We start from the raw sequence: 24570 nt of genomic DNA, 5'->3' as shown, positions 1-24570 counted from the left end.
CTAACCATCACTTAAAGGAGTGTCAAGAGCTCAAGGCAAACTGAAAGAATGAAATCTAACCTGCCCTCCTGCAGGATTAGTTGATGGCTGGGACTGGTCCTGACAGGGCGGTTAGAATGTGTGATGAAAGAGACCACAAGCGGTGCTCCCCCAGGGGCACAGAATTGCTCTCAGTGGCTTTATCTCCAAAGAAGCCCACACAGATCACGAAAGAGTGAAATTCCTCTTCTTATGTACCCATAATTGTTCCCATAACTGAAAAGGCTCACCATCTCTGATGCTTGCTTGAACTGATGAATCTCCGCTGTGCTCTGCCTCTTCCAAATCAACCCCAACTGGACACAGCTGTGGTTTCAAACTGCCGTAATGCTCAGCTTGTGTTGGTGGGGTTTTTCTCAGAACACTGATTTGCAGGTGTGAACGCTCATATGCGCCAAACTTCCTTTTTAAGAACAGAATGTCACAATTCAACGGCTAAATATAGAGGGGCAGACAAAGCCACAGTTCTGGTAGCCGCTATCTGTGTTGCAAATAGATCTGAGACTGATCAAGTTATCAGCTGCTTCCACATGGGGATTTTTATCACAACATGGGAAGTGGGGAAACGCTGGAATCTCTGAATATGACACGTGACATTCCTGGAGCTTTCCCCTTTAATCCAGAGAACATGCCTGCTTTTCTCTGATTGAAAGGCAGATCTTCAGAGTGACTGAGAAGGACCGTCCACATGGCCTAGGGTTGACAACATACAGGTGAGAGCCAGCCGGGTGTAGTGGTTAGGAGCAGGGACTCTAATCTGGGAGAACTGGGTTTGATTCCCCACTCCTGCAGCTGCTGGTGTGATCTTGGCTCAGTCACAAGTTCTCTCCGAGCTGTTCTCCCAAGGGCAGTCCTCAAAAGAGCTCTCTCAGCCCCACCTACCTCTCAGGGTGTCTGTTGTGGGAAGGGGAAGGGATTGTAAGCCGCTCTGAGACACCTTTGGGTAGTGAAGGGCGAGGTATAAATCCAATTTCTTCTTCTTCTTCAGCCTGGAGATCTCCTGGGGTTATGACTGATTTCCAGATTACAGAGATCAGATCCCCTGGAGAAAATGGCTGCTCTGAAGGGTGGAGTCTATAGCATTATGCCCCACTGAGGTCCCTCCCCAAACTCTGACCTCTCCAGGCGCGACCCCAGTTCTCCAGGAAGTTCCCATCCCGGAGTTGGCAACCCTAATTGTGGCCATTCTCTCTGTCATAGCTGTGAGGAAGGGGTGGTGGTGGAGCTATGCTTCGTTTTCAAAAGGGTCCAAGACAGCTTTTGCCATGTGCCATATTTCCCTCCCCCTTTTAGCCCTTCAGAGGGCCTTTTTCCCTCCTTTCTCTGCTGAGTATACAATAGCATCATAGCACAGCTTGGGGGATGGCGGTGGCTCAGAGGTTAAGACGCTGAGCTGCAGACCAGAAGGTCTGTAATTCGGCAGTTCGAGACCCGAGTGCCGTGTAATGGAGTGGAGTGAGCTCCCGTCTCTATCCCCGGTGTGAAGGTATGGAAATTATATGGTCACCTAAGTCTTATTATGACATGAGCTGCATTGGCTCAAGTGGTTAAGACGCTGAAGTGCAGGCTGGAAGTTCAGCAGTTCGAGATCCGAGTGCCGCATGACGGAGTGAGCTCCCATCTCTGGCCCCAGCTCCTGCCAACCCAGCAGTTCGAAAGCAAGAAATTGCAAGTAGATAAATAGGGACCACTTCGGTGGGAAGGCAACAGCATTCCGTGCGCCTCGGCGTTTAGTCATGCCGACCACATGACCATGGAGAAATCTTCGGACAGTGCTGGCTCTTCAGCTTGGAAACAGAGATGAGCACCACCCCCTAGAGTCGGATTTGATTAGCTTTCGAGCAAGGGAAACCTTAACCTTTACAGCTTAGCAGGAGGAAGGAAGGGAAAGAGAGGGTTCCAGGTCCATATGGGATTCTGATGTCATTGCCATTGGGCCTGCATGATAAGGGGGAAAGCAGGAGGAACAGACATTGGGAGGTGTGACAGGAGTGAGCAGAATGGGATCAGAGGTACAAGGATGCCTTTCCTGCCCATACCCAAGCCTCTTGCTTCTACCCAGCTGACGGTAGCCTTTGATGTGCATAGTGTTCCCTTGTCCTCTCTAACTCCTTGAGAACTTGTTTTCCAGAGGCAATAGCAGAATGTTGCCAGGCATGCTAGGCATCAAAAGCTCTATCATGTGCCTTCACACTGTGAAATAATTACCATCTGTCTTCAGCCTAGAAATCACATTATTCAGGTTTTTCCAGCTGGTGTAAACAAGCAGCCCTCTACTGGATACTAAGGGTTGCCAAACTCCAGTTGGCACCTGGAGACCTCCGGCTATTACAATTGAACTCCAGGTGTCCAAGATCAGTTCCCCTGGAGAAAATGGCTGTTTTGGAAGGTGAATTCTACAGCATTATGCCCTGCTGAGGTCCCTCCCCTCCCCAAACCTCACCTTTCCCAGGCCCCACCCCCAAAATCTCCAACCCAAAGCTAGCAACCCTATCAATGCAGCCATTGAGTACAGAACAAACCTGTGTGAACTGGTCTTTGAAGATGAAAGTATAAAATGATTCTGTGTCTACATATACAGCAAAATATGTGAGGTGGCGCTCTGAGATGGTAGAATAGGTTGTACAACTTCAGATCTTGAGTTGCCAGCAGGGTTTGGGGAGGGGATGGACCTCAGTGGAGTATAAGGCCATAAATGCTACCCTCCAAAGCAGCCTTTTTCTCCAGGGGAACTGATCCCTGTCATCTGAAGATCAGTTGCAATTCTGGGAGAGCTTCCAGCCAGTTTGGTGTAGTGGTTAAGTGTGTGGACTCTAATCTGGGAGAACCGGATTTGATTCCCCACTCCTCCACTTGCACCTGGCTGGATGACCTTGGGCAAGACGTAGCTCTGATAAGAGCTGTTCTTGAAAAAGAGCAGTTTCTGTCAGAGCTCTCTCAGCCCCACCTACCTCACAGGGTGTCTGTTGTGGGGAGGGGAAGGGAAGGGAGTTTGGGTAGTGAAGGGCGGGGTATAAATCCAATCTCTTCTTCTTCTTGGCAACCCTATAACAGAATGCAAGCTCATGTCACAACCATTTAAAGTTTTAAAAAAACGAGTACTGCAAGAAACGAGCTGGGTGTGAACCTGATATGTTACTTTTTTGTTGGTTTTTAAAAAAACTTTCAGGGGGGTTTCCTCCCTCTTTTTAGTTTCAGGGAACTGAGTTATATAAGAGGCCTATTCAGCAATCTTTACTTTAATGATACTGCTCATTTAGCCTACAGGCCTTGAGCAGCGTCACACTAACAAAAAAAGAGTTATTTAAATAACCAACCAGTTACCGTGCCTGGGGTCTTTAAATTCAATCACAGGAGCAAAACAAAATGGCTACAGCCAAGGTAATGCCTCAATCCACACCTGCCAAGAGTTTCTTAGCCTTATCTGATGTTCACACAACCCCTCTTTATCACAGAAAAGAGGAGTGATCCACAAATCCCTAAGAACTTGGGGGAACAATCAAAGACAGGTATTCCCCAACTGTGGCCCGAGCAGTATTATCCGCTCTGTGTTTGAGAGTGATGGGAACCAATATGGAAGTTCTGTCTGTAGTGTTATATCTGGGATTCACAGTGACAAGTTATCACTTGAAGTTGTAAGTTATCAGGTGATGAAAGTGTGAAGGTGCCTGTGGAAACCAGCCCCACATACTGAGGCAGGTGTAAACTGAAGAGAGTGATTGAGAAGCTGCCGCGCTAAAGACACGGATGATAGGCGGATTTTCGGTGCGCGATCACACCGCAACATCTGGGAAGCGTAGTACACCCGTGGCTAACCCGTGGCTTCTCCCCGAAGATGTGGAGTAAAAAACTACCACATACGATGTACTAGTTTCTGGAAAACGCGGGGCAAGGGCGGGTGTCTGATCACGTTTCCGCTTGAATCCCGTGGCATCTGATACCCACCCATGTCCCATCGCACACTGGATGGGGTTTTTTTGTAAGTCTCCACAGGATGCACACAATCATGCGCATGCACAAACATCAGTGAGGGGGAGGGGAAATCCCATTTGCCACGGAAGCGGCGCCTAGCAATTGCTGATGTGATTGCACTGCGCCGCTTCTTTGCCACGCTGCAAGATAGTCGTGTGATCGGCACCTAACGACCTAACCTTGGGACCTTGACGGGACATGTGATCAGGCTGCCGCGCGTTACTTTGCTTCGGGGCAAAGAGTCACGCTTCCCCCCGCGATATCCGGCCCGTGTGACCGGGACCTTAAATGTGGAATTTGCTGCCCCATTAAGAGGCAGGGTGAGGCACTGTGGCCCACTTGGGTTTTGAAAGCCAAACTGCTGTAAGGGTGTTGGTACATCTGGCTTGTAAAGGAGAAGGAACAGGGGAAAGGAACAGGGTGGTTTCTCTCCCCACATTGGGAACCTCAAATTCAGGACATTTCTGGGCAAGAAGGCAGGAATCAAGAGAGAAGCAGAGGTGAAGAGATTGTGTGTCACTTCTCCCAGACTCTCACCTAGGGTTGCCATTCCAGGTTGGGAAATTCCTGAAGAGTTAGGGGTGGAGCCTGAGCAGAAACCTCAGTGGGGTATAATCCCATACAATGCCATAGAGTCCACCCTCCAAAGGAGCCATTTTCTCCAGGGGAACTGATCTCAACAGAGATCAGTTGTAATTCCTGGAGATGTCCAGGTACCCCCCCAGGTTGAGAACTATTCCCACCAGCAGTGTTCCCTCTAAGCTGAGTTAGGGTGAGCTAGCTCAGTTTTTTAGTTAGCCTCCGGCTCACACATTTTTGCCTTCGCTCAGGAAGGATGGCTCTTGAGCAAACTAATTAATGCAATAGAGAAATCGCTCACTCACAACTTTAATGCCAGTAGCTCACAAAGTAGAATTTTTGCTCACAAGACTCCACGGCTTAGAGGGAGCATTGCCCACCAGTTACTTCCCCTCTGCAAAATTGACCTCCCACCACCACTTTAGTGAGAAGCTGGAATTTTTGAGACCATGAGGCAGCTGTGGAATACTTTCAATTTTAAATCTTCAGTGGTTGGTGTTCAAGGGGCATGATTAACTTGGATTCACATCATCCTTCAATCGGTGAGCAAAGCGACTCCTTGTATGGCCTCGTTTAAGTATTGCTGTGTATCGTCGATATTTGTGTTTCAGATGTTTTCCACATGAGTGCAAGTGATTTTAGGGAGTAGGGTTTAAAAAAAAAAAAATCTGGTTCTCGCTTCCCCACAGCATCACGGTGCATTTGTACATCCCTGGGGGTTTCCCCAGCTTTTCTCCTTTCTCAGACCTGCTTTGCTCTGAATTTTTTTGGGGAAAGATCGTAGTAAAGCCTGGATAGTTGTGTGGGTGGCAACATTTGGGTTTTCTGGCCCACATGGCAGCCATTTGCACTGGCTCTGTCCCCACAACAGTAATAATAATAATTTTTTTTGAAAAATCAGCACTGGAGTATTATATCAATATACTGTTGTAACAATAAGTGTGGCCGGTTCTCTGAATTCCCAAGCAGGGTTGCCAAGTGGATCTGGATGGCCGTGGCCCCGCCCCCAGCGTGCCTGGCGTCCTCCCGTCACTTCCGGGTGACGCACACGTCGGGGCGGAGTTCCCCACGGGGCCCGATCCGGCGCCACCAGGGAACGGGCCTCTGGGGCGGGGGTTTCCCCGCCACCCAGGGGGACTTGGCATCCCTATTCCCAAGTTTAATTTTAAAAAACTGCAAAAAGCTTTGGTGACTTGCCTGGTGCCATCAAGTCGAAACCAGTTTACAGCAATTGTCAAGGGAAGAGACACGCAGAGTTGGTTTGCCATTCATTGGCTACCTCTGTGTCATGACCTTGGTATTCCTTGGCGGTCTCCCATCAAAATAAACTATGACCAACTCTGCTTAGATCAGACTAGCCTGGGCCATCCAGATATGGGATGGTTTCTAGCAGCCGCAGAAGGTCTAAATGCATTAACTGTACTCCAAAACTCATGGAGACCACTAACCATGTGCCCAGAATTTATAGGACATACACCTGTAGAACCCTTTGCCAATGTTATACCAACGAACCAAGGTCAAAGGTGGGGAAAGCAGATTCCAAACCTTCCCCCATTAGTATAGGGATAGATAGCATTTCCCCTGGTGATTTATTTCATAGCATTTACCTCCATTATAAAACTGAAATTCTCAGAAAGACTTCCAAAAATTCTAAAATAGTGTCACATGGGAAAAAAGGAATGATTTATTATAGCAAATTTATGATAAAATTATATAAAATAACCATTTATTTTGTTTTGTTTTTAAAGACATCCACAACATCACTTTGGAACAAAAATATACAGATAATTGCCTATAAACCAAATAAATTATCATTTAAAAAAAAGTTCCCAAAGATGAGAAGGGGGGGGGGAATAAAATAAAACCCAGCTGTCTATGTTTGGGTGGGGAGAAAGAGGAACCTTAAAATTATACACTTAAAAAAAAAAAGATGTGGAAATGAAAAGAGGAAGAAACCAGACGAGCCATTGAAACAAGTTTTGGATTATACAAAGTTGAATTTCAGTTATACTCTCATACAGCTCAGCTTTGCGTTTTGTGCTGCATGCAGATGGAATGGTCGATTTCCGTGATGAATGTTTCCGAAGAGCAGAAAATGGTTTCAGCAGCATAAACAACAGCAGATAGTTAGGCACAGTTCAGCAAAGAGCACGGCAGAAAGTGAACAGGTAGATAATGTCGTTTTTACAGCTGCAAAGTCTAACTCTAGCAGCATTTGCTAGACTTCTTTTAAAAAAATACCCTACCATCAATTTACTAAAATGCAGGAAAAAATCAGTAGAATGCTGCACTTTTACAATAGCTTTAAAAAAAAATCCTGTAAACATTCAGAGTAAAGGTTTGTTTCGATTTCAAGAGGAGTTGGGGCCATTTCAAACAATACAGTGTTTAGGTGTATCCTTAACAGCCCTAGTCTATCAATGTTTACTCAGAAGTAAATCCCACCTGCTTCAGTAGCACTTACTCCTAAATTGGTGTGCATAGGGTTACTATCAGAGTTATTTTACATATATGTATAAAAACTGAAAAGGGTGGATGTAATGAATGTATGTACAACGGAAAGAAACTCGTCATGGTTGGTTACAGGTGCCTGTTTTAGTGCACACTGTGGTAAACCAGGGTTTTGCTGACACATAATGTATGAAATGTCCCTCAGAACTTATTCACACAACCGTTTTTCCTCAGGCTGAAAATCAACAGATGTTTCTTCCAGTGGATTAACTCAGTTGCCGGTCTTTTGAATGTGCCTCCAGAATATGTCCTGAAGAACCTGAAGGTTTCTCACTCAGTTTGAAGCGAATCCAGTCATGGACACTGCGTGACCTGAGGAAAAATGATTTGTGAATGGGCCACCTCATTGGATTATATTGTCACCAAGGGCATCAGAACGCCACGTTATCAGAATAGGCAACTGAGAATTTACATTCATTCTTTCGTAATGGAACTAGAATGTAACCTAAATGAAACCTAAAAGATTCTGTGTGGGGCTTTTTTTTCAAGCTTTTAGAACCAAGGAGCTGTTCTTTAAAAAAAATAAAGAATCCTGAGGCAATCAGATACCTTATTTGTCACTGAACTTCCATGAGATATGGGCCTTCAATCCCTCCGAAACATATGAGTATATATTTTGAAAAATTGAAATAGAAGCAACACGTGCAGTTATACACACAGGTAAAACAAAAAGCGATGAGCCTGTCAAGGAACCCCAAAACACTCAACCAGAAACTCAATCCACTGATATAGATGGTATCTGGATATTCCAGAATATCAAGATGAATGTTTAACAAGCTATCTGCAGTATAAAAACTGGAACTCAACAAGAAGGACCCAAAGATGAGGGAGCGAGTTTCCTCTTTGGCTTAGTTACATCTGACAGAAGGTAGACCAAGCTGTAACGTTAGATATACAGGCCTCCCTTGGAGGAGACCTAGGCTAGTGGGGTCACACAAGTGTGCCTATCCCGTCTCCCATCCCATGTGTGGATGCGGCGTTTGTACACAGTCTATGTAGGCAAAAGATCACATGCGTGATGCATGGTGTAGTGGTTAAGAGCGGTGGACTCTAATTTGGAGAATGGGATTTAATTCCCCACTCCTCCTCCACATGAAGCCCACTGGGTGACCTTGGGCTAGTCACAGTTATCTCAGAACTCTTTCAACCCCACTTTCCTCACAAGGTGCTTATTGTGGGGAAAGGAAAGGAGAGTTTGTAAGCTGCTTTGAGATCCCTTAGGGCAGAAAAAAGTGGGGTATAAAAACCACCTTTTCTTCATGCTTAGGGCAGAATCTCCCAGATTTTACACAGCATAACAACTGAGCTGTTTGGACCTACATGTATAAACGCTATACACAGACCATCTCTGAGCGGCTTATGCAGATTTCCTGTCCCCATTTTATTCTCACAACCTTAGCCTTTTTTCCAAGGATTTCAAGCAAGAAGGGGGGGGAAACGTGCTACATGCCGTTCTTCCAATATGTTCAATCACCCTTTTTGTCCAAAAGGGACAACATATATACTTTCTGCTTCAATACACACAAACAAGAGCCCAGGGATCTGGTTATCCATGTGCCGAGGCTGAAAATACAGACGCTGGCCCTTTCAGACAAAATGGCGCATGAGTGTTATCAACAGGATCAAAATTGGTGCTTTCTGCCCGGACGCATGGCAAAACGCTAACAGAAAAGGGTCTTGTAACTGGCCCAGGGGAACCCAGCAAACTTCATGGCAGAGTGTAAATTTGAACTTGGGTCTCCCTGGTTCTAGCTTGCTCCTCTAACCACTCTACCACACTGTTGGCCCACACACAGACAACACACAAGCAGGTCCAGAAAAGCAGGGCAGGTAACAACGTCCCACTCCACCACAAGCCATCTCTACGCTTGTTTAATTTTTTCTTTCAGTGCGTTTCAAAAGATATTTAAAACTGATAAATACTGAGTTGCACTACGTCTCTGTTTCGTTATGGTGAAGAGAGGGGAGAGCAACATGCAAACTCCTTTCCCTTCCCCTCCCCACAACAGACACCCTGTGAGGTAGGTGGGGCTGAGAGAGCTCTGACAGAAACTGCTTTTTCAAGGACAGCTCTTATCAGAACTACGACTTGCCCAAGGTCATCCAGCCAGGTGCAAGTGGAGGAGTGGGGAATCAAACCCGGTTCTCCCAGATTCCGTGCACTTAACCACTACACCAAACTGCCTCTACACCAAACTGTCAAGGATTACCGTGAGGCAAACTAAGAATGAGTGATTCAGAAAAAACCCCTTTTTAAGGTAATAGTAGAATTTATGGTCACGGGGTATAGTGACGGTGGCTAGTCTAGCTGGCTTTCAAAGGAGATCAGACACGTTCATGGGAGACAGGTGATGGGACAAAGTAAATTCACCCCATTTCTCCTAAGCCCACGTTTTTAATCAGTGGCACAGCTATGGTGAAACACAGCTCACTGCATAACATCTCTCAGCATGGCTACTTTCTTCCATTGTTTAAGTTTACAAGAGGTCATTGCAGGGAACTGAAAAGGGGAAACTGAGTAAGGGGGTGTCCCAGCTGGATCAGTCACTAACAAACAACCAGAGTTTCTGGGTCCACTGCTGTGTGTCTCGGCAGCAAGCATTTATACTATTTAAGCCTCTACACTGCCAGTACCTAGAAAAATAAACGTTTAAAAGAAAAACAAACAAAAAGGACAACATGGATTTTTCTATAGGCAGTGATGAAACATGATGGCCACGTGCTTTTGTAATTTTACCAGGCCGATTTCACTTCTACCTTCTAATGTGAAGGTTGTGTGTTTGTTTGTTTATCTAACACAGACTAGCATTTTCTCTATTGCGGGGGTCCTTAACCTTTTTGAGCCGGCCGGCACAAATGGAATTCTGACACGGCATGGTGGGCGCAGCAGCAGCAAAATGGCAGCCACAAAATGGTAGCCAAAGAAGGCGGAGCCAGCCACAAAATGATTGCCACAGCTTAACTTCAGTGACACACTATAAATTCTTGTGCTGTGGTGGCAGCTGCTGCCAAAGAAACATTTTTTAAAAAAAATCTGGCCCCCACGGGGACGATGTTGGGGACCCCTGGCTCTATTGGCTACATCCTGACTCTCTATTCCCCCCTCTGCACACAATCCCTGCATGTTCCCTGCTACATCCATCTCCTCTTTATAGCCCCTATTTACATCAAACAAGAAATCAGGGATCACTGGACATTAAGTGTCCAGGATAAATCCCTGGTATCTCCAGTTAAAAATGACAGTATGAAGCCAATTCCATTTTTGGCGAAATCGTCTTGTGCAACATTATTACATACAGCATAAACGCCTCAACTAAATTTAATTCAGTCTTCAGCAATAAATACATTTTTTTTCTTTTTTACAGGAACTACTTAGTCAAATGAGAATTTTATAAGAGGAAAGGTTTCGCTTGGCCAAGTGGCCTCTCAGCAAACACTCAGAACACTTAAAAGGACCATTTACTCCTCTACTTAACCCCCACTAACTGCCTAGAATTTGGCAAGCAGGAGTGGAGAACCATTCGTAAATGCTGTGTTTTTAAGCACCATACACGTCAGCCTTGGTATTACCCACATTTACAGTACTTGAAACTTAAAAACAAATCATACTAATAACACTGCATTTAACATCCAGTGACCCAATACATTTATTTCTTAGAAGTCCAACAGGACCCCTGTATCTGGAGTCAACAGCTGCAAGATGGCACAGGCATTAGGCTTAAACTACAGCTTTGAGAGCAACGGAATGAGCATAAATACACCATCACCGGTTTTGCTTGGGCATCCTGATCCTCATAAGAGCTCTGCCAGCTCCAATCCCCATCTCCATTTTGATGCGAACACTACGGATCAAGCACTGGAGCACGTAAGTTCACTGACATCGAAACGGGAACCGCACTAGGCTGAAATGATGAACCCGTTAAAAGAAAGTACCAACTGCGATGCCGGCAGATGTAACCCTGGCATCCATAAGTGACATAAAGGGACAGCTGGAATTCCACTGGGGGTAACTTTCGTGATCCTCGGACTCAAGTTTAGACAGTAAAGGTATCTCAGAAGCCACTGTGATATATATATCTCCCCTGCCCCCCCCCCCGATTTCCCAATGCCCCACCACCCAAGATTTTCTGGCTACTCCCCTGGAAGACCAGAAAAGGGACAGCCACCCTAAGAGAGAGAGAGAGATTCTTTGTTTTGAATGTAGCACCCAAGAAGACAGGGCAGCAGGAGAGGGTTCTCAGCTTGCGTGACCCGTTTGTATCAGTTTGGCAGGGCTTACAGAGCACGCCTTGGAACACATGAAGCTGCTTTATACACTGCGAGACCATCAATATTGTCTTCTCTGATTGGCAGCCTCTCTCCAGGGTCTCGGGTAGAGGTCTTTCGTATTGCCTACTGCCTGATCTTTTTTTAAAGAAAAAACCTAGAGATGGAAACTGGGATCTTCTAGGTGCAAGGCAAATGCTCCACCAGTGAGCCACGGCCCTCTTCCATTAGGACTCCACCTGAGGGTTCTTAAAATCCTGAAGCTGACGCTGTACCTGGCATTCCATGAACTCCCACACGTGCAAAAAGTGTGTACAAACGCCAGAGTATGGAACACTGCTGATGGATGTTGCTGAAATTCAAAGCATGAAACAGCAGGGGGGAGGTGTTTACCTCCTCGATAATATCCTCAGACTCATGAACTAGAGAACTGTCTGCAAGAAATATGGAGTTCTGTTGATTACGGGGAGGTGGGGGGGGGAACCGTGTCTGGACCACATAAAGCTTTGAGAACACAGCAGATGCTATGACAGGGTAAAAATTTGGCAATGTCGCTATGCAAAACCTTGACCTGGTCTTTGAATTGTCTCCTCTAGATCTACACAACATGAATCTCTTGAGTGAATTACAGTCATGGGGATGGAGGGGAATTATTGACTGCTCTCCATCATCTGTATTCCCAGTGGTAGAGTGAAAGGTGCATTAATGGAACTAAAACAGTTTAATGGCATCTTTGTTTCCTCCCTTCCTGAAGGGGGCTCGGATGAAACCGCTCCTGGATTCCCCAAAGAAACCTTCCATGTTCGTCACTCAGCCGACCAGGTAGGCAAGTTGAATCTGGCAGAACAATGAATACCTCCTCTGGCTTGCATCCTACCGTCCCCCCCTTAAGTCTGACACCTTCCTCCGGGCACAGAAGACTTCTGCTGACGAAAGCGGACCTTCCGCTGCAGGAAGATCCCCTTCCACTGGAGGGAGCCTTCACCCTTTCCTGAGCAAAGTGGTCGGGTACAAACCATTGTGTCAAAAATTAAATGTACAGCATCGGCTGCCCGTTGCCCCTCCCCCCAAAAAAGTAAAATTGCCAAAACAGAGCCTCTATACAACTAAACAGATAGCTACGAACAGGCTACGTACAGGTACAGCTTTGGCGGTACGGAATTGAACACGCAAAGCCCGTTTTGCTATGGCACGTTGGAGGAATTACGCATCGGTAGCCTTCGATTAAAAATTCAGAATCTGCCTCTATGCTGAATATTTGCTCTTCCACAGTGCTAGTCTTTTTTAAAAAGGCATATATATATACACAGGCCTGCCACACACCCCCATACAGCATAGATTGTACCTTACTTTCTTTTCTTTTGTGCAATGGGCCAGCAATTTAAAGAACTGCTCCATACAGACTTATCCACAACCACTCATACACAAATACTAACGCCACGGTTTTAAGTTACATACAAGAGGATAAGCGATAGAAAATATTCTATTAGATCACGTATTTCTCCCCATCTGGAACAAAGTTTGCGTCCTGCAGACTAGAAGGGCCAAAGTTCGATTTCTGAATGTAATTCCTCTTCTTAATGGGGGACAACGCCTCCAACGGGGACCCCGAAAGGCTATTAGCAGTCCTGACTTTAGCTGCCGCAGATTGGAGGGTCGCAGAAGAGGCTTTGTTATTGGCGATCATATCTAGGTTTCCGCTGGGATCGATGATGGCGTTTATAACTGTGAGGGAGAGAAAGCGTTGTCAGCATCAGTCTAAGAACACTGAAATGGCCGGGTTGCCTGAGACCTGAAGGATCCCACCAGAACATATTCTGTGCTGAAAGTCTCACGGAACTCACACAGGCTCACAGAATTGGAATAGGCCTTTTGGGCCATAAATCCTCTTGCTCAGTGCAGAAATCTAAGTTACAGCATCCCCTTGGGCCCCGGTCACACGCTAGAGAGACGGAAGATAGGCGGATTTTCCGGGCGCGATCTCACCACCACATCTGGGAAGTGTAGAGCTCCCGTGGTGCACCGGAGGCTTCCCGCCGAAGAGGCGGGGTAAAAAACTAGTACCTCCGAGGTACTAGTTTCCGGAAACCGCGGGGCAAGGGCGGGCGTCTGATCGCATTTCCGGTGGTAGTTCCGGCGCCCACCCATGTCCCCTCGCAAAAAGGTTTTTTTCCCCCCAAGTCTCCACGGATGCGCACAAGCACCCAACGGAGCATGCGCACATTTCAGTTTTAAAAACAAAACACACCCCCATTTGCTGCGCCGCTCCTTTCCTACGTGTGTGATCGGCACCTCCCCCCTAACCACGGGAGCTCGACAGGACCTCAACCCGAAGCCTGATCGCACAGCCGCGCGTTAGTTTGCTCCGGGGCAAACAGCCACGCCTCCCCCCCGCATTTTCCTGCCCGTGTGGCCGAGGCTATAGACAGGTTTAAAAGGGGATTAGACCGATTCATGGAGGATGAGTCGATCAGTGGCTACTAGCCATGGTGACTAAAGGGAACCTCTACATTCAGAGGCACTAATCCTCTGAATCCCAGTGCCAGGAGGCAACATGAGGGGAAGACCTCGGCCTCTATGCCCTGTTGTTGATCCCCCACTGTGTGAGGCAGGAAGCCGGATTGGATGAACCCCTGGTCTAGTCCAGCAGGGCTCTTCTTAGGTTCTGAAGGTAGATGGATGCCTGCCTTACCTGAAAACCTCCACTGAGGAACAGCCCCCCCACTCCACCCCAACGTAAGTGGTTCCACCACTGAATTGTTTCTTCCCATTACGACTTGTATCCTAATGTTTACCTTCAATCTGCCGTCCCATAATTTAAGCCTCTTAGGTCTAGTTTTGCACTCTGAAGCAGCAAGAGAAGTCTCTGTGCTCAGCTGCACGACCTTTGAAGATGGACAGCTATGCCAATGAACTACCCACTACCGTCTCCAAGGAGATGCTAAGTGGGCATCAGACTGCGGTTTCTGCTCTGGGATGGCTCTTTCATACACGAAAGTCTTGAAATTGCCACGCGATTAACATCCATGCGGGATCTCGGCCCTGAGGAGTTGGGATCCTCTCCTTTTTTTAAAAAACAACAACCCTATTTTAAGGTGTTCCCAGTACAATACAAACCGGCAAAAGATAACTGGCTCCCTCAAGTCCTAATATGGGACAATACAACATGGCGAGAGAAGCGGGGTTTCAACAAGGCAATTAAAAGTAGCAAGAACTGACATCCGTTACATTAATGAAACCCTAAAGTTGCAGTCATTTACATAAGTGGCTCCAGCCATTCACTGACTTGCTCATCTGCATCTTGGGACGCAGCGGCACTACACAGCCGCAATCATCATGACACATTTTTTTTCCCTTAAGGCTTTTAGGAAAATTGAATAGGGAGCATAAGTGCAGAAGAGCTATGGGGAAACTCAACCCCTGGGTTTGCACACGGCTGCCGTCTTGGCAGGGGAGGAACGGGACTGCGGCATCATCCGGTGTTACTAATTCTGTGATCTCATCACTCAGCAAGACGACGACGTGGCACATCTCAACAGGGAGTTCAGTACAGTTCAGTGAGAGGCGTCTGTGGGGGTGGGAAGTGCCATCAAGTCACACCACAAGGGATAGATGGGAACTCTCGGCCTGGGGCAGGTGATGCTCTGTATTCTTGGTGCCTGGGGGTGGGAACAGTGGGAGGGCTTCTAGTGACCTGGTTCCACTGCTGGACCTCCTGTTGGCACCTGGTATTTTTGGCCACTGTGTGACAGAGTGTGGGACTGGATGGGCCATTGGCCTTGTCCAACATTGGCTTCTTGTTGGGTGTTACAAGTTAAAACACTTCAGTATTTACTGGGTTAATGATGTTTGTTAACTCACATGTTTGTTTGTAACGAATCTATTTAGACAATAGGATGCCCGGGAACTTTGGAGCTAGTTTGTTACTCTGATTGGAAACTAAGGTGTCAAGTATTAGCATTTTATGGCTTCTCTTCCGTCTTTGTGTTTCTTTGTTTTGACTAGAGAAGAAGACGCCATTCCAGTTTTACCTCTTTAGATGTAAGGATGTAGGCGTGTAAGCTCTTTGTTATTTTATATCCTGGGTACCCTTTTCCCAATGTTAGGTTTATAGTATACTTTTATATTTTAAATACACACCATGGACTCAGTCTCTTTAATACTCTGCTGAGTTTATCAAAAAGAATCCCAACACTTCTCTTATGTTCTTATGACACCCCCATTGGGTTTTCAAGGCAAGAGATGTTCAGAGGTGGTTTGCTATTGCCTGACTCTGCATCACAACTCTGGGATTCCTTGGAGGCCTCCCATCCAAATACTAGCCAGGGCCAACCCTGCTTAGCTTCTGAGATCTGTCAAGATCGGGCTAGCCCCAAGGGATGCAACAGTAAAAAAAAAAGGGAGTTATATTTTTGGCTGGGAACAAGGCAACAAACATTTCCAACTAACGACACCTGAGATCTGATGAGATCGGGCTATCCAGGTCAAGAGAGGAGTCTAGTAACAGGTATTTAACCAACCTTCAAGTTGTTTCTGGACTCTTCTTAGCTCCTTCAGAATTGAGCTGATCTCCTAGCAATAAGCAACAATGAGGGTAGTCAGTCAGAACACAGGTGGTCAAGGCAACCATAGAGACTTCGATTTATTCCACTTTTGTTCATTTATACTTTAGTTCTAGATCTGTACAGATTCCTACACCCAAAAGTACAAAGCTGGGCACCATTTCCAAATCCAAATGTTTACTCTTCATTTAAGTGCCTGAAACCCGATTAGTCAAACTTGATTTTTTGATCCCACTATCGTGGTGGCATTGCCGTGGAATTTTCACGTAGTCGCACAACACAGTTCCTTAAATCTAGAAAAAGTAGACATCATCGTGCACGAAACCCTATTTTTAAAAAAGCCACATTTCCAAATGGGCTGGAACCCAATTCTATAACTCTGGCTTCTGGAGAACAAGTCTACTCACCAAGTACTGTAAAGGAAAGTTTAAAAGAATTCTGAAAAGAGAGTGTGTAAAACTAATTAAAGGGTCAATGGGTACAGTCCCCCAGTAGGATTCAACTAAGCAGGCAAGGGGCAGCCCAAACTCAGTTCCAAACCTCAAATTCTATCTATATATTTCCATCCCGCCCTTCTTCCATGGAAGGAACTCAAGTGCAATGTTGATGAGAGTCAATGTGGTGTGGTGGTTAAGAGTGGAGGAGTCCATTCTGGAGAACCATGTTTGATTTCCCACTCCTCCTCCTCCACATGAAGGAGGAATCAAACCGTGTTTGATTCTCCACTCCTCAGAACTCTCTCAGCCCCACCTGCCTCACAAGCAGTGTTCCCTCAAAACTGAGTTAGTGTGAGCTAGCTCATAGTTTTCTAGCCTTCGGCTCACAAATTTCTGTTTTAGCTCAGGAAGGATGGCTCCAGAGCAACACTCCCTCTGAGCTGTGGAGTCTTGTGAGCAAAAATTCTACTTTGTGGGCTACTGGCATTAAAGTTGTGAGCGAGCCATTTGGCTGCTGCATAAATCAGTTTGCTCTGGAGCCCTCCTTCCTGAGCTAAGACAAAAAGGTGTGAGCCGGAGGCTAAAAAACTGTGAGCTAGCTCACACCAGCTCAGCTTGGAGGGAACACTGCTCCAGAGCAAACTGATTCATGCAGCAGCCAAATCACTCGCTCACAACTTTAATGCCAGTCGCTCACAAAGTAGAATTTCTGCTCCGCTTAGAGGTGCCTGTTGTGGAGAGAGGAAGAGACTGCCATTGTAAGCTGCCTTGAGACTCCGTAAGGTAGAGAAAAGCGGGGTATAAAAACCTCCTCTTCTTTTTCTTCCACTTAATCCTGGGAGGTAAACTAAAATGAAATATTATGATTCTAAGACCAGCCAGCAAGCCTCCGTGGCTGAGTGGGGCATTTGAACTCTGGTCTACCCGATCCTCGTTTGTCATTCTAATCGCAACACCACATATTTTAATGCTCACCATTCATTTCTCATTCATTATTCCAGCTATCAGCTGCCATCAGCCAGAGAGAGACAGAGAGAGAGACAGAGACAGAGACAGAGAGAGACAGAGAGAGGGAGAGGAAGCAGCCATGACACCTGGGGTCAATACATTTAATTGGCATTGGTATACACTTTTGATCGCTGTAAGCTACTTTGGAAGCCATTTTTTTTGGTCTGAAAAGAGGGTGTGGGGGAATCAGCTGATTCGCAGCTGTGCAATACATATTTCAGATCTGCTTTTGAAGTCAAGTTTCCTAGAACAGGATTTAGGACACTATTACCCACCTTGTTTGAGGTCTTCAGAATTGGCACTTCGTTTTCAGAGTTAATTTTGGCCTCCATCTCCTCCCACGTCCGCTCAGTGTTCTGGAAAAGGACTCTGAAAACAAGACAGACAAAGTTTCATCAAAGTGTCAGGAACTGTATCATCACTCAAAGTCATGAACCATCAGGGCAACGAGCTGAACTTCTAGGAGGGGTTTCCCAGCCATTTCACCCTTTTACTGATGACCTCCTACTCTTCCCTCTTTCTTGGGGGTCCCCCATCCTCCAGGAACAACATTTCAGGGAGTATTTTGGGCTGCAGTGAAAGGTGGGAATGCGGGAAGTTCCGCTTGCTGAAAGAAACCCCTTCTTACAGCAACACACCGGGATCAAAGTAGCCTAGCGTATATTGTTTACATTGTAAAAACCATAAATAAAAACTAAAAAAAAAGAAAAACAAAGTGTGTCCTGAATTCTTAAGTCTTAACTGCTCAGCACGTAAAGCTTTCGCAGATGTGCCTTCTGTCAAAGTCACTTATTAAATTGTGACGTAGATTACCCTTCCCAATTCTCTCCTGAACTGAGAGAAAAGTCTGGCTGTCCTCGACCAGGGCCAGGCCTTTTCAGCCGTGGCCCCCGCCTGGTGGAACGCTCTGCCGGAAGACATCCGTGCCCTGCGGGAGTTGCTACCATTCCGCAGGGCATGCAAGGCAGAGATGTTCCGCCGGGCCTTCAGTTGAGGACAGCGATGGGGGCGTCCTTTGGCACTCTCACACAAACCCCCATCCCTCGCAGCCCCTCCCCCTGGGGAGGCTGGGGAGTTGGAATCCTTTCTGCCATCTTATATTTGCTGCGTTTTTGCCATCTCGTCTATGCTGCGGTGGCTCAAGTGGTTAAGACGCTGAACTGCAGGCTGTGGAAGGTCAGTAGTTCAGCAGTTCGAGACCCGGGTGCCGCAAGACGGAGTGAGCTCCTGTCTCTAGTTCCAGCTCCTGCCAACCTAGCAGTTCGAAAGCAAGAAATTGCAAGTAGATAAATAGGTACCACTTCGGTGGGAAGGTAACAGCGTTCCGTGCGCCTTGGTGTTTAGTCATGCCAGCCACATGACCACGGAAACGTCTTCAGACAGCGCTGGCTCTTCGGCTTGGAAATGGAGATGAGCACCGCAACCCTAGAGTCGGATTCGACTGGCTTTCGAGCAAGGGAACCTTTACCTTTACCTTTACCTATGCTGTTTTATGTATTAGTATTTATTAGGCTGTTTTAAAATTAGTTTTAATCTGAAATGTGTATATTATTTTGTTGTATGCCGTCCTGAGCCCTGCTTGTAGGGAAGGGCGGCCTAGCAAATCTAAACAAACAAACTAACAAACAAACACAGCCTAATATTTTAGGCTTGCCCGTTCTCATTTTTGCCATATTAAAAAAAACCAAAACATTTCCCTCCTTTGTAACACAACTCTTGGGTAAAGCCGTGTTATTCCACTGCTGCACACTTCGGGTTAAAGGCTTATCGGCTCACTTCATTTTCTCAGCCAGGGTTTCTGTGTTTTCACGGATGGTGTGAGACAGCTGGGACACTGGGTTGAGCATCAGGTTGTCAAAAATGACCTGAAACATAATCAGGACAGAAGAATCGTAATGGCAGCATTTGCTTCAACGGAAGTCAGCATTTACCAGAATTGTTACAACAAAGAATCCCTGCAGCTGGGGGATTCTGGGATCATAGTGTTGGAAGGGACCTCCAGGGTCATCTAGTCCAACCCCCTGCTCAGTGCAGGAGATTAACAAATACCTCCCTCCCCTGACACCCCCAGTGACCCCTGTTTGTTGGAACTGCAAGTTGCTTACACTTCAGTCATTACAGAGTTAAATGTTCTTTGTTAGGAAACACGACGTTACGTTACATAATGTATTCAACGGCGGGAAAGTTTGTGGGAGTTGTTTATCCTAATGAAGTGACCTGTAACCTTTGTATTGGTCAACTAACATCTTGTTTCTAGAAATGCTTTGATATAGCATTAATGTATTCATAAGTTTATGGCCCTTTGTGTGAACCAAAACGGGTAGTTCTCTTCTAGAAGCCAAGACAGATAGAAAGATGTAGCTGTTAGCATAGATTACTGAGAGTAACTAAGTATGTAACCTTTTATTTTATTTCTTTTATCCAAAGTACCATACCCATGTTCTATTTTCTTTCTATAGTAGCTATTTTTTTCTTTTACTAAGTGTGGCTCTTGTGTTTGCGATACAACCATCAACCCTGAAACAAAAGAATCCCAACACTGTTCAATATCCAGAAAGAACATCCCCCAAAGAACAGTCCTTAGTTAAGTATCTCAGCTAGGCAGAAGTTTTGTTCACGCCAACTGCTGTCAACTACAGACAAAGAGAGACTAACTTGCCTCATCCCTGTTCCTCATCCTGGTTTTTCTCGTGAGATCCTCTTCCCGGCTATCGTTCATGTTTTGGTCGAAATCGCTGAACCCCGTTGAACCAGGAGGCACCTTCTGGTAGTTCAGGCTCGCTTCTGGTATGTGCTGCACCAGCTTGAAAAGACAGAACAATGACGAGATGACCAAATGGCATTTGCAAGAACAAAACACGGAGGGGAATAAGTAAGCAAATGCAGGACTTGCTCCCTAATACCAATCCTGCTTCGCCCTGGCTGAAATGCCACACAAACACATGAAGCTGCCTTAAGACTGAATCAGTATTCAGACAAGAATCCACAGTTGTCAAACATGAAACCACAATATAATATAACTGCGCGGCAACGTTAAAATTATGTCAACAATACATTTATACAACTTCAGGCTTTTTCGTAACCTTCAATTTTTGTGACCTTCAACGTTATCATCAATTAGAACAATTACAATACAAAATATATTAATACGGCAATCAATTAGAACAGATACAAAGATCATAAAGGAATACTGGTATTTCTGTAACTTCCACTTGAAGGAGCGTATCATACAGGAACCTAATTAGCACCAGTGGTCCCTGAGGCTCATTCTTGAGAAATAATTTACCAAGCCACTGACTAGCTGCAAAAATTAGTCCCAATTTTGCCAAATCCACTTGTCACGAAGAGAAATCATTCTTCTTGTTATGAGGGGAAGCCGATAGTTGTGACGCCGCTTCCAGATCCGGTCAACGTTTCTAAATCCTTCATCAGAAAATTATGATCCACGTAAGTAACAAAATTTATTTTTTGAAGCGCCAGTCAAGAATAAAGTCAACAACCTTTCTTACAATCGTTACCGCTGGTCGCAAAAAATCAGGAGTTATATACATTTATTGTTGACATAATTTTAACGTTGCCATGCGGTTGTATTAGACCGAATCAGACCATTGGTCCACCAAGTCAGTCTTGCCTACTCAGACTGGCAGCAGATCTCTAGGGTCTTAGAGCAGAGGTCTTTCACGTTACCTACTAAATGCTCCTTTCAACTGGAGATGTCAGGTACTGAACCCGGGACCTTCTGTGTGCCAAGTAGAGGCTCTGCCATTGAGCTACAGCCACATTATACACAGTATGGAAAAGGTTATCCCTGGATTGTCTGCTCTTTTCTCTGGGACATGACGTGACACGTCATGGAACGCTTTCCTGCCCTGATCCCACAGCATTGGCTGCTACTGGTGAGAAAACTCACACCATGAAGACATTTTGGTTGGTCTTAAAGGCGCCGCTGGACTCAAACTTTGTTCTACCACGATGACAAATTACGGGATAAGACTGAGATAACTCATTACAGGGACACCGTATTCTGCGGCATTCTTGTATAGCAAGTTCCGCGTCATTCCACAGTTAAGGAACTGCTTAGACTTTCACCAAAGACTTTTCTCAATCTGGTTTCAATTAATATATTAAACATTCCTAACAGTGCAATGCATTCCGCACACCAATTTCTACACAACCAGGTACTTAATTAACTGGGCCCTGACCTGGATGGTCCAATCTCATCAGATCTCAGAATCTAAACAGGGTTGGCCCTTGTTAGTATTAGGATGGGAGACCACCAAGGAAGTCCAGGGTTGCTACACAGAGGCAGGCAGTGGCAAACCACCTCTGTTCATCTCTTGCCCTGAAAACCCTCCTATGAGGTCGTACACTTGATGGCACTTTCCACCACCACTCAATTAACTAACACTCTCCTGTAATGCCCTGTCTTTTGCATTCACTTGTCCGATGTACACAGATTACAAACTGGGTAAACCCAACACGGTAGGCTAGCAGGGTTGATTCTTTCCTGTTCCATAGCCTCCAAGGTTAATTTCCTGTACGCGTCAGCCTAAGCATGTACATTCTTTGCCCTTCACAATCACAGACTGCACACATTTAGCACGGGTGCATGAGAGTCTATACACATACACGCCACATGTGATGTTGTATCAAAAATGTGGAGGAGTCCGGGATGAAGCCAATTGTGAGAAGGCATTTCTAAATCCCCAAATTCACCCTACGCATCTTATCTTTTCTGAATTCACTCTTTAACAAATGTATAACATGATGAGGTCAGGAAATAAAAATGTATGCATCTGATTCTAAAATTCAGCACAAAAAAAAAGAGAGAGAGACAGAGAAGGAAAAGGCGAGGCGACAAAGCAGGAAATAATATAAAACTAGCAAGGCTTACAAAGAAGTCAACTATATTTTTAGTTGAAAACTGATCCACGTAATGAGGCCAAAAAAAAGTTTAAAAGAACTCTGCAGTGCTGGGAAGGGAACACTAATGGGATGGAAAATGCACCTGAGATGGAATTGCTGCCCGTAAGGATGAATGAGAAATCTGTATTTTAGAAAAAGTCAGGAAGAAAAAGAGAGAGAGACAGATCAGTGCAGGCCACAAGATTGACAGAATCTGTACACACAGTCACACAGACCATGGACAAACCCAGAGGCAAAAGTATAGGGAAGCACATTCCAGAGGGCCAAAGTCAAATTAAAGGAGCCGTAACAGAACCTTCACGTATCACAGGCCCCTGTCACACGGGCAGGAAACTGCAGAGGAGAAGTGTGGCTGTTTGCCCCGGGGCAAACTAACATGCAGTAAAGCGATCAGACCTACTGTGGAGGTTCTGTGGAGGTACTGTGGAGGTTCCATGGCAAGGGAGAGGTGCCGATCACAACACACGCCTGCGCGCAATGAAGAAGCGCGCGGCGCGGCGAACTGGTTTTCTTTTTTTGTGTACACTATGAATGCGCATGCTCCGTTGGGTGCGTGTGCGCATCCACGGAGACGTGGGGGAAAAAAAACCCTTTTCCGCAAGGGGACATGGGCGGGCGCCGGATACCACCGGAAACGCGATCAGACGCCCGCCCTTGCCCCGCAGTTTCTGGAAACTAGTACCTCCAAGGTACTAGTTTTTTGCTGCGCTTTTTCGGCAGGAAGCCTCAGTTGTGCCACAGAAGCGCTACGCTTCCCAGATGTGCTGGTGAGATCGCGACCGGAAACTCCGCTTCTCTTCCGTATCTCTTGCGTGGCTAATGTTGCGTGTGACCGCAGCCTAAGTTGGCTTTCCAGGTGGCAATGGATAGCTTTCAGAGGCCATTTCTTTACCCTGGGGCCTCCAACTGCTGACCCCTATGACCAATCACGGCTGGTGTGGTGCTACACTGAAAAAAATCTGAGCTACTATGACAAGAGTGCCAATGAAGGGGGAGAGGAATTTGGCACCTTTACTGGAGGGTATCAGGAGATGGTAACAGAGGCACCAAAGTTGTTCCTGCAGCATCTTGCGAATCCGTGGTTACTCAGTGGATTAGTAGCACCCGCCTTGGATGCAAGCGAAGACACCATTTGTCAGCACTGGGTTCTGGTACCTGCTCAGCAGCTGTGCACCTATATGATGCTGCAGCAGCCCCAGTGTCTTTGTTGCCATTTTCTGACCCCCCCTGGTAAAAGCATAAATCCCCTTCAGAGATGCACAGTGGCTACAGCTATCAGGAAGGAGACCTCCCACCAGCACCCCATATTGCCCACCGCTACCCTGAGCGGCAGCAGGAGAAAACGTTTATTCAAAAGAATGTCATTGCACGTGGTGTGATGACACTTCCAGGGGAAACCCGGAAGTGATACCACGTCACTCTACGAAGCACCGGAAAAAACTATGATTTTACCATAGAGTTTCCAGTGATTCCTAGAGCGACACAATGTCACTTCTGGGTTTTCCTGGAAATGACCTCATGGCACACACAATGCCATGTGCTCTCACCTACATCTCCGCCCCCCCCCCAAGCTCCCACTGGTTGCCGGGCATGGCACTGCAACACTGTCAGTGGTTGTAGATGGGAGGTGTCCGTTAAGCGCTGTCAAGTCACTTTCAACTTATGGATACCCTATGAATTAATAACCACCCAAAACGTCCCATCGTTAACAGCCTTGCTCAGGTCTTGCAAACTGAGGGCCCTTGTGGCTTCCTTGACTGATCCATCTCGTGCTGGGTCTTCCTCTTTTCCTGCTGCCTCCAACTCTTCCTAGCATTATTGTCTTTTCCAGTGACTCTGTCTTCTAATAATGTAACCAAAGTATGATAGCCTCAGTTTAGTCATTTTATCTTCTAGGGAGAGTTCAGGTTTGACTTGATCTAGAACCCACAGATCTCCTCCCAGCAAATCACTGCACAAGCTACATCTGCTATGAGAGACTGAGGGTTTTTTAAAAATATATCTTAGCTATCTTTTAGCGATTTAATCTGAACCCATAAGATGGTGATGCGTGTTCGTGTAATCTGTTCGTTTCTCTCGCCATTCTAGAAAAAAACAGGAATCTCCATCAGTGTTCCCTCTAAACTGAATTAGCTAGCTCACACTATTTTAGCCTCTGGCTAACACATTTTTGCCTTAGCTCAGGAAGGATGGCTCCAGAGCAAACTAATTTATGCAGTAGCCAAATTGCTCACTCACAACTTTAATGCCAGTAGCTCACCAAGTAGAAT

The 24570-nt window shown here is 46.1% G+C and overlaps 1 protein-coding gene across 1 annotated transcript in view; it reads right to left on the bottom strand.

Moving 5' to 3' along the window:
- Window positions 1-11249: 11249 nt before the first annotated feature.
- CEP170B (centrosomal protein 170B) overlaps window positions 11250-24570 on the bottom strand; it is a 123918-nt gene continuing 110597 nt past the window's right edge. The window contains exons 14-18 of the mRNA XM_015410557.1: window positions 20034-20177; window positions 19151-19239; window positions 17650-17743; window positions 15888-15939; window positions 11250-13092 (exon numbers count right to left, since the gene is read on the bottom strand). Coding sequence (XP_015266043.1) covers window positions 12854-13092; window positions 15888-15939; window positions 17650-17743; window positions 19151-19239; window positions 20034-20177 — 618 coding nt within the window. The 3' untranslated portion in view covers window positions 11250-12853. The remainder of the gene's footprint in view (window positions 13093-15887; window positions 15940-17649; window positions 17744-19150; window positions 19240-20033; window positions 20178-24570) is intronic.

The sequence above is a fragment of the Gekko japonicus genome, unplaced genomic scaffold, assembly GCF_001447785.1.
Source record: "Gekko japonicus isolate JY-2015 unplaced genomic scaffold, Gekko_japonicus_V1.1 scaffold3394, whole genome shotgun sequence".
NCBI classification, from domain to species: Eukaryota; Metazoa; Chordata; class Lepidosauria; order Squamata; family Gekkonidae; genus Gekko; species Gekko japonicus.
This window is presented reverse-complemented; position numbering and strand designations above follow the sequence as displayed.